The 10,766-nt window shown below is 40.9% G+C and overlaps 1 protein-coding gene across 1 annotated transcript; it reads right to left on the reverse strand.

Annotated features, from left to right (window-relative positions):
• Positions 1-5,341: 5,341 nt before the first annotated feature.
• Positions 5,342-10,359, reverse strand: LOC118486036. The gene is made up of 5 exons (XM_035982542.1): positions 9,380-10,359; positions 8,763-9,235; positions 7,494-7,939; positions 6,589-7,150; positions 5,342-6,432 (listed from the first exon to the last, which is right to left on the reverse strand). Exons 1-5 carry the CDS (start codon positions 10,357-10,359, stop codon positions 5,342-5,344), a joined length of 3,552 nt encoding a protein of 1,183 aa, XP_035838435.1.
• Between the last annotated feature and the right edge of the window lie 407 nt (positions 10,360-10,766).

Genomic DNA, 10,766 nt, shown 5'->3' on the forward strand with positions numbered 1-10,766 from the left:
ATTTCTCATCATTCTGTACATCTTCTCTAACCCCATCTGCTGGAATCTGATGAACTTGGATTGCTTAGCCATGTAGGCGTTCATTTCTTTATTTTTCTTACGCTGATCCTTAATCTTTTCTCTCAGAAGGTTTGTGTCGTTTACTTGGTTCTTCAGCAGACAGATTTCTTTGGCAGCAGAGGGACCAGTATCTTTGATCAGTTTATCGTAGAGTTCTTGAAAAGGACGAACTCTTTGTGGAGGGACCGGTGGCTTTGAGAACCTGGTCGGCTTCACAGGAGATACCTTGGACGAACCCTTGCTTGCTGAGGCTTCATCAGGATCAACAATCAACGCATCTACAAAATCGTTCAGTGATTGAACTTCTTCAGTAACAGTCTCTGGTCTTTCGGAGGCTGATATTTCTTTTCTCTTGAGTTTCTTTTCCCTCTTTTCCTTTTCTTGCAGGGCGTGAATTTCTCTCATATCTCTGATATGCTGGCGATGTTCTTCAGACTCGGCCGCCCTGATGCTTGCACCCATGAATCTTTCAGTACTTTCATATGCCTTTTTCTTCTTAGGTGGCTCATCTTCAGCAGCCTGCTTTTCTTTCCTTTTTCCCTTCAAGCGTTCTTCCTTTGCAGCTGCCTCAGCTTGCTCTTGAGCAGCTTTTTGCTGTTTTTCTCGAATAGCCTCCTTGTATATTCTATGTGCTTCCTTTACTAAAGGCAATCTTTCAGCTCGATACATCCAGTCGTGTAACAGCACCCATTCATTAGTCTTGATTTCTGTGTACTGACGACTTGTAGGAACGTGAAATTTGTAAAGATCTCCATCGTTTGGAGCATTCTTGTATTGGTCATTGATTAGCATTTGAATGAACCTTGGATACATCGCCCAAGTCGGTCCACTGACATTTTCCAGCATATTGTTGAAGATTAAACCAAAGATGTTGAACTTTTGATTCACACATAAATTTAACATAGCTGCTGACCATTCCAAATTTAATCCTTCGAACCCACCTTTGCGATGAACTAAACTCATAGCAAATAGGTGAACTATAAACCTCCAGTCCCTTGTGAGTCCACCTCTTTTAATCTCATTCTTGTGCCAAAAGTCTCCAACATACCCCATTCCCCGAAATCCATCCAAGATATCATCTTTCTTTAGCGAAATTGGGTTGTTTGCGTTGTCTTGCAGCTTTAAAACTTTGCGAATTCTTTCTTCAGTCACCTCTATTCGTTTGTTGCGCACAGTTGAAGACATCCCTCTTGAGTTATTGATAGTTTCAGGCTTTGCGTTTTCCCAGAACTCTCGGACGTGAGTTTTGTATACTTTAACAGTTGTTTCGACCGCGTATCTGATTCTGCTTGATCGAACCCATCTAGCTGCATCCTCAAAATCCTGTGGCACCTGATCCAGATTGATTCTTTGATTATGCTTCGACGTTTTATCCCATTCGATGTTTTTCACCATACTGCTTTTGACACGAAAAACGAGGCAAGTTAGAAATAGCTTGAGAAAATAAATATTTACAAGAGAGGTTATAAACAAATAGTATTTACAGAGTTATTTTTAAAAGTATTTTAAAAGATATTTAGTTAAAAGAATTAAAGAAATTAGAAAAGAAAAAAATATGATTTTGTGCATAAATTCGCTGCTAGGTCAAAGATTGTCTCCGCCGGTTCTTATGATCGAGATGTGGAGTATTCATCGGCAACTATGATTGTCCATCGTCGCTGATGAGCCGGTTTCTTTTCATCGCTGAGTTCGCTTGACAAGCTGGCCTTTTGTCTTCGCTGACTTCGCCAGTGGCCCGGAGGTCTTAATCGACAACAGTTTCGAATCAAGTGCAACTCTACCGGGTCAATTTCGCTGGCGAACTTAGCGATGACATGGTTTCGTTTTCGAAGACGATCTACCAGCGAAGACAACAGATTAGATCGCCACTCGGGCGAAATAAACTGTTTTGCTGGTTGCTCGAACTCGCGTTCGAGACTTTTGGGTTTCCATGTTAAATTCGCTATCTTCGCTGTCGTTATGTCTATTTCGCTGGCACCAACGATTTCTTACAAAACCCCTCTAAAACCCTTAACAGATTTTATAGGTTTCAGACCGATCAACACTTTACTGTTCAATCAACGATTGCAAATCGATCTAATCATGATTAAGCATCTTAGAATGTCATTGAGACCGTTTTTGATTATTCTTAACATATCTTAAACATCACAGATTTGAGATTAACAGTTTATGAGCAAAGAACTTTTTAATCCTAAGAATCTAAATACCCGGCTGATAACTGAAATCGATAAACAAAGAATGCAGCGGTTGTAGTCGCTGATCAATGAAAACGAAGGTTACCTGAAGGACTTGATCGGTAATGAATCCTTGTGAAAGTATTTAGAGATTTTGTCAGATTATTAGAGAGTATTAGCGATGAAGATGAAGAGTTGGGTATTTGAAAATTTTGAAAAGTGACAGTTAGAGGCTGTATATAAGGAAAATTGGATAGCCAGCGAAATTATTATTTCGCTGGTATCTTAATTTCGCTGCCTCCGGAGATATTTTCTAAACATTTTAATTTCGCTCGTAGATTTCAAACTTTCTCGTAAAACGTGCCCAGTTTTGTTTAAAATACTATTTATTTCGAAATATTCACAAACTTGATAGAATTTGGGCCATTTTGACTCCGAACTTCGAATTTCCAGCTCTTGAGAGGTTCCTTTTGATGCAGATTTTCTTGAAATATTCGACGCTCGCCGAATCTTACCTGCAGAAGATCATATTGCCAACACTAGCCAATTTCTTTAATTATTATTATTATTACTAACAAGGGCACAAGAAAAACTGCCAGTATGTTTGTCCGCTTAAATCCATGCATCCTTCTTTCAACATGCCTTCGGAGAGCGCTTTTATCATGTTTTTGGTAATATTGACAAGTCTTCAATGGCCCCCACACCAACTATCGAAAATAGAGACATTACGTCCGTGGGTCCCACATCAGGACATACCCCCGCGATCAAGATATGCACAAAGATTCCTCATAACAGGTGAGTATATTGGTTTCATTCTCCTCAACGATAGAACGGAGATCAGGTCTGTACTTTCGTACAACAGAGATCCCAAGAGCTATCGAGGGCTAAGACAGATAGTTCGGTGAACAGGTCAGTACTACCGTACAGCAGAGTTACCAAACTAATCTATCTAAGGTTTTTGGCCAAAAATGGCGCTTATTAGGAGGGGTTTGGCCTTTTTTTAAGGCACTTATTATTAAAAGGATATCATAGCGTCTAGGTCAGCATGTATCTGGATGCAGCAGAAGAACAACTATGATATCCTCCGAATGAAATACCAATATAAAGACCTGAAATCTCAGACTTTGGCAATCTGTCAACACAAGATTTAAGACCATTAAGCCATATGCCGCAACGTGTTGCCCACTGAGATGCGTAATGCCTGAGAAAAGCCAGAATTCTTGTGTAGTCTTTATGTTTTGCTCCCTAACAGCAGTTTACTCGTCGGTGTTGCTGAATCTACCGACACGTCGTTGCTTGGTACCCCGATTTCTTTTGTCTTCTGTTTTTGCAAGAAATGACAGAGTGTTAGCAATTTTCTATCACTTCCTCTAGCAGGAATCAGACATAAGCATTTGTTTTTGGATTTTCTGAATATATCCCCCCCAAAATCTTTATTTTCGTGAGTCCTTTTGCCCAAAAATAAAATTTTAGACAGAAAATCTTTTTGGTGGGCGAAATTTTTCGATACTTGTTTTACTCTCAACAATTTTTTTTAATGTATTTACGAACAAATCGGATCACAAGATTCATTTCCATTCAAGGAAATTAACCATTTCCAACCAAGTTACCAGCTGGTTGAATCGGGTTTTATCAAAGGCTTTCGTGAAAATGTCGGCCTGCTGCTGTGTTGTATCCACTGGCACCACTTGAATATACCCCTTCTCGTAGGCATCTCGAATTGCGTGAATTCGAATTTCAATGTGCTTTGTTCTTGAGTGGTGTATGGGATTCTTCACAATTCCCAGACATGCTTCATTGTCGATGAATATAGGAGTTTTCATGATGTTGATTCCACAATCCAACAACTGATTTTGTATCCAGAGAACTTGTGAACAGCAACTGTAGGCCGCATTGTATTCTGCCTGAGCGGTTGAGGTGGACACCGTTGTCTGCTTCTTGCTTTGCCATGAGATCAAACGATTTCCCAAGAATTGACATCCTCCTGATACAGACCTGCGATCTACTTTACAACCTGCATGATCACTGTCAGAATAAGCAATAAGATCAAGATTACTATCTTTAAGATACCAAAGACCTAGTTTCGGAGTTCCTTTGAGATAGCGGAAGATGCGCTTTACAGCAGTTTCATGAGATTCCTTGGGATTTGTCTGAAATCGAGCACAAAGACAGACTGCCCACATAATGTCAGGCCTGCTAGCTGTCAAATACATCAGAGAACCAATCATTGAGCGATAAAAGGATTTGTTTACTGGTTTTCCTTGAAGATCGAGAGTGAGCTCTGTCTGAGAGGCAAATGGGGTGCTTGCAACTTTGCAGTCGTTCATGTTGTACTTCGTGAGAATATCCCGAATTTACTTGGCCTAATGAATGAGAATCCCATCCTCCTTTTGCTTCACTTCTAGCCCTAAGAAGAAATTCAGCTCTCCCATCATACTAATTTCGAATTTTGCCTTCATGACGGTCTCGAATTCTCTGCACAACGCCTCGTTAGTTGACCCGAAGATGATATCGTCGACGTAGATTTGAACCAGCATTACATCCTCCCCGATCTTTTTGGTGAAGAGAGTCATGTCGATCTTTCCTCTGGTGTACCCACATTCTAACAGGTAAGTTGACAAAGTCTCGTACCAGGCACGTGGAGCTTGGTGAAGACCATAGAGCGCTTTGTCCAACTTGAAACAGCGACCTGGAAAATGAGGATCTTCGAACCCTGGAGGCTGACATACGTAGACTTCTTCCTTTACTTTTCCATAAAGAAAAGCACTTTTTACATCCATTTGGAAAACTTTGAAATTTCTATATGATGCATATGCCAGGAATATTCTGATTGCTTCCAGTCGTGCAACCGGAGTAAATACTTCCTCGTAGTCAATCCCTTCTTCCTGACGAAAACCTTGTACTACCAATCTGGCCTTGTTCTTGATTACCACTCCACGATCATCCATCTTGTTACGGAAGACCCATTTAGTACCAATTGGAAACTTTCCTTCAGGCAGATCTACTAATTCCCAAACCTTAAGCTTCCGAAATTGAGATAGCTCTTCCTGCATGGCCTGGACCCAACTGGAGTCTTGAATAGCATCTTCGATGTCTCGTGGAACAGACTACGAAAGAAAAGCTGCAAAGAGACCTTTGTTGATGCTTGACGACTGCCCGCGTGTACGAACTCCTTCTTCGATTGCGCCTATGACGTTTTCAAAAGGATGATTTCGATTTGTCTTGTATCCGGCATTTGTCAGAGACTCAATCTGCTGCAGAAGGTTGGTGAAGTGTTCATCCACGTAAATCACTGGTGGATCATCTTCTTGAGTTGGTTCATCCACATTCGCCTGTGAAGAAGAAGCACCGTTTTCTTGGGTGTTCTCAGGAGAAGTGTCACCAGTTGCTTCATTCACAGCCAGAATAGGATCAGCGGTTGATGGAGATAGACGGGTGGTAAACAGAGTTAAACCAATGTCTGATGAGTCAAACAGTGGTTCAACATGAGTGTCTTCAACAGGTTCTGTTTCTGGGACCACTTCCGGAATTTCAAAGGTGTTAAAAATCACACCCACATCATAGAACCAATCAGGAGTACTTCCGGTGTCGGTGTAGTTTCCTTCTTGAAAATCAACATAGTAAGATTCAATCACCATCTTTGTTCTTTTGTTGTAAACACGGTAGGCCTTCTGTGTGGATGAATACCCCATGAAGTAGCAGATATCACCCACTGCTTCAAATTTGATGAGATTTTCCTGAGTGTTTAGAAGGGTGCACGAACAACCAAATGGTCTGAAGAAGTCAATTAGCGGATTTCTTTTGAAAAGAAGTTCATATGCAGTCTTTCCATGTGGTTTTACAATGAATACCTTGTTCAGAACGTAGCATGTCGTATTTACGGCTTCTGCCCAGAAGATGATTGGAAGTTTTGAATCCACCAGCATGGTTCGTGCAGCTTCGATCAACGTTTTATTCTTGCGTTCAGCGACTCCATTTTGTTGGGGAGTTCTGGCTGCACTGTATTGGAGATGTATTCCCTTTTCTGCACAGAAGGATATGAAGGTTTGATTTTTGAACTCGGACCCATTGTCACTTCTGATCGACTTCACTTTTAGTTTGGTCACGTTTTCAATCAGCGGGATGAACAATTTGAGAACTTCAGCTGTCTCGCTTTTTGCTTCAAGAAAATAGACCCATGAAAACCGAGAGAAATCATCTGTGATCACCAAACAGTAAGAACTTTTAGCAAGACTTTTAACACTAATTGGACCAAAGAGATCCATATGCATCAATTGAAGAGGCGCAGTGATCGTATTCACTGCTTTGGACTTGTGCGATTTCTTATGTTGCTTTCCCTGGGCGCATGCAATACATTTTTCAGAAAATGGAAATTCTTTAATCAGAAGACCTCTAACTAAGTTTAACTTAGAGAGTTTGTTCATATTTTTGAAATTAACATGCCCCAGTCGCCTATGCCAAAGCAGTGATTCCGACTCTGAAGCCTTAGATATCAAGCAGGTCAAGTTGTCATTTGTCTTGGCATTTTTCATGTTGAGCACGTATGTGTTGTTTTGTCTTGGAGCCGTGAGCATGATCATTTCTGCAGGAACTACATATCCGGGCTTGAGGAACAAGCATTCTATGTCATTGAAAAGCACCGATATTCCTTTGTCACAGACTTGTGAGACACTCATGAGATTGTAGCACAACTCTGGAACATAGTTGACATTTTCCAACGTGAGGGCTTCAGACACCACATCTCCTACTCCAACGATCTTCCCTCCTTTCTCGTCTCCACCGAAAGATACGAAATCACCATCGATGAAGCGAAAGTTCTTCAGAAGTTCCTTAAATCCAGTCATGTGTCTTGAACATCCGCTGTCTACGTGCCAGATGTACTCCATGAGCATACGAAGCCAGTTCTGGAGTTTATTCTGATATACACAAATATACAAATTAGTTTGTTTTGGGAACCCAGATTTGCTTCATTTCGAATCTATCGTGGTTTTGACCCACGTTGGCCTCTTTTTGTTTCCAAAAATAGGCTGTTGACTCAACCAGATTTTTAACAGACTTCTTAAGATAATTTAGTTGATATGTGACGTTTGTAAGAAAATCATGTTCTGATTTAGAAAACTTCTTGGTTTTACAATGTTTCGTTGTATGCCCTAAGTGACCACAGCGAAAGCATCTTTTATGTCTGGGTCTTTTGGTGTTAGAAGATGATGTATGTGATGAGAGTCTTGAGCTTTCTGCTTTCTTCATTTTCATGTCCACTCTGCTTTCATCTTCTGAGTATTCTTCATCACTGTCTGAATCGAATGAACTTTGAGACGTGTTGTCCTCGCTTGAGCTTTGCTCTTCACTTGCTTCATAACTTGACTCATTGTAGCTTTGATCTTTGTTTGAACTTTCTGAGTCTTGGTCTTCAATGGTTTCAGAACTTGAACATTCGAAGCTCTCATCATTGGTGGGTTGATCTTCACTTGAGGATTCGAGACTTTCACTGCTTGTTGTTTGATCTTCACTTGAACTTTCTGATCTTTGCTCATCTTCTGAGGCAGTGATGCTTGAGTCTTCATTGCCATGATCTTCAGTGATGCTCTTTTCTGAGTCTGTCATACCTGTTCTAGAAGGAATAAATTCGGGAATCTCCTCTGTGAGGAATTTTCCAAAACTATTCCTTTTCAATTCTGGCACAAATACAGGAGATTCACAAACAACTTTATCATCACAAAACGCATAATTCAAATCATGACATTCAGACACACAATGTTCACGATCACGGGTCTCAAATGTAGGCACATGGCCCTTACAGTCATCCGAAGATTTAAATTTAGGCACACGGCCATTACAGTCATCCATCCTACTTAAATTATTACATTCATCCTTAATAGTGTTTCTCCTAGAACAGTTCTAGGTGAACCAGTTAACGGTGGAATAACTGTCGTCCGATTCCTATTTTTGAACCGCCGCAATCTCCATCCTCATCGCACACATCTTCTTTACACACAATGGGATCTGCATTACTTTTAGAACAGTTAGCGGTTGTCTCATTTTCACAAAACTCATTTTGTTCAACAGAGGCCTTTTCATTGATGAGATCGTTTTCGGGATGAGGAGTCGGCATAGGCACATAGTTTTTGCTATGTGGTGGAAAGAAGAGTTTTCTTTCATTTCCGTGCCTAGCCTTATACCCAATCCCGTCTTTCACAAACGTTGGTCGTTGGCAGTTTTTGATGTCAGTAAAGGCCTTTTGACTGACATTCCATTTGTCTATTATAATTTGTAATTTATTCTTTTCATTCAAAGCTTTTTCTAATCTTTCTGTGAGATCGTTAATGATAAAATCTTTTCTAAACACAAATTCTTTTAGAGTTTGCATTTCAGCTAAAGTTGAATTCAACTTTCTCTTATATGCAGCCTCATTCTGTTTAAGCTCGTTGTTAAGTTTTAAAGCTTTGTCTTTTTGTCTCTCAAATTCTAGATTTAAGGACTTGTAATGTGCCACGTCATCAACGCATGTAGGTGTACTAAGTGGAATACTGTTTACCAAGTCCTTGTCAGCCTTCTCTTTTGATGAATCTGCTTTCATGGCGGCTGTTGGGACCTTTTCCTTACCCTTCTTTTGATCAGATGCTTCTTTCGAAGCATGCTCCTCTGCTTCTCCACACTTCTTTTCATTCTCAGGCTCCACTGAAGTGAGAATGCTTTTCAAACCTTTGTCAGCAACATTTTCTCCTTTTGGAATTCCAGCTGTCTGTTTCTCAAACTGCTTGAGTGAGGACTCGCTTGAGATTTTTGCCATAAGAGCTTTGTTGACTTGCTCCTTAGTTTCAGCAATTTCTTCACTCCAATCATAGTCTTCAACGACTAAAGCTTTTGGCGTGCTAGGAGACACGTTGCTCTTGTTTTCTTCAACTGTGATTTGCTTTACAGCAGGAGTGGTTTCACTGTTTCCTTCTTTCAACAGAGGACAATCACGCTTGAAATGGCCCAGATTTTTGCAGTTGTAGCACCTAAGTTTAGATTTGTCAAAACTAGCTTTTCCAAGACCCAAACGCTTTCCTGTTTTGTCTTGAAATTTCTTTACCCTCAAAGTGATCATGGCCATCTGCCATTTTAGATCCATTTCTTCCATGTCATCTGGATCAACCTGATACATGTCTTCGGCAGTGAGCATCTCCTTCTTCAGTTCTCCAGACATCAAAGCTTCATAGCTGCTTAGAAACATGTTGAAAAGTGCCACGTTTTCAGTAGACACCTTCAACGCTTGTGTATCGCCAACCGTGATGGTCTTTTCACTGGGTTGTGGAGCTTTCGATGCGCTTGCGAAAGCGTTTGCATAGATTAAATCAGAAGCTTGTGGAATGATGCCACCTGAAGCAAGAAATGCCACGTTTTTCAATCCGGCAGAGGTTTGAGTTGACTTTGGTGGGTAACCAGCAGTGTTCATCTCTCTTTTGTTGACATCCATTTCAAAGGCTCTTAGGGTGTTAATCAAGTCGGACAGAGTGACAGGATTTGGATTGTTGAGGAAGTCCTTCTTGATCATCATGCATTGTAGGCTCCATTCCTTGGGAAGTGAATCTAACAGCTTCTTTATTGCAGCACGGTTTGTGACAGGATTTCCCGCCTTCTTCATTTTGGTCATCATATTCAGAAAGCGACTGATGTGATCGGAAAGACTTTCTCCACGAACTCCACAAAACATGTCATATTGTTTCTGCACCATATCTCTCTTGCTTTCGATCAACTCTTTATTTCCTTCATAATACTCAATCAATGCATTCCATAGTGCATTTGCAGTTTGGTGTTCTTCAAACATGTTACAGTCATCAGTTGATAGTGCCATGGTTAAGGCAGCATGAGCACGACGATCACGTTGGATTAGAGCCTTGTCTTCATCAGTAAAGGTAGTTGCATCATTGTTGGCAACTACCGCATCTCCTCGAACAACCGTTGGAATGTGGGGTCCAGCGGTGACAGAGAGCCACAGATTGTAGTCTGTGTACTCGAAGAACGACTGAATGCGAGTCTTCCAAGTGCTAAAGTCTTCAGCCCCTTTCAACTTTGGTGGCCGAGTAGTGGTTCCGGTCTCAAGTTCCGCTTGAGCAATTGGACTTAGTTGATTCAACGACATCTTTGCTTGATTTTTACAAAAGAGAGCTGATCAGAAGCTAATTTCGCTGACAGATCGCTGGAAACTAGTGACAGAATTAATTTCGCCGAAGACAAGAGCGGCACGTGCAATTTCGCTAACAGATCTTGCTGGTCTTCAACCTTCGCTGGTACACTAGGTTATCCTGCACGAGCGAACAAGCTAATTCCGCTGATACACACAACACAAACGTTAGTTGGACTAATTTCGCCGATTACCGTGATATGAACGCTGTGGTTCAATATCACAGTTCTCGAAGTCGCCTTCAATAATTTCGCTCAAGGGTCACTGGACACTATTTCGCTGATAATCAGTAATTTCGCGCGAATGATGATCGTCGAAATTAATGATCCTGCGATGAGTTTCTAAACGATTTAATTATGTTCGCT

The sequence above is a fragment of the Helianthus annuus genome, chromosome 2 (genome assembly GCF_002127325.2).
Source record: "Helianthus annuus cultivar XRQ/B chromosome 2, HanXRQr2.0-SUNRISE, whole genome shotgun sequence".
In the NCBI taxonomy this organism is placed as follows: domain Eukaryota; kingdom Viridiplantae; phylum Streptophyta; class Magnoliopsida; order Asterales; family Asteraceae; genus Helianthus; species Helianthus annuus.

Coding starts and splice junctions, on each gene's coding strand:
- LOC118486036 (XM_035982542.1), bottom strand. CDS start 10,359: ATGTCGTTGAATCAACTAAGTCCAATTGCTCAAGCGGAACTTGAGACC. Junction 7,151..7,493: donor ACTCAGAAGATGAAAGCAGA/GTGGACATGAAA, acceptor TGTGTATATCAG/AATAAACTCCAGAACTGGCT. Junction 6,433..6,588: donor ATTTCCATTTTCTGAAAAAT/GTATTGCATGCG, acceptor TGGTGATCACAG/ATGATTTCTCTCGGTTTTCA.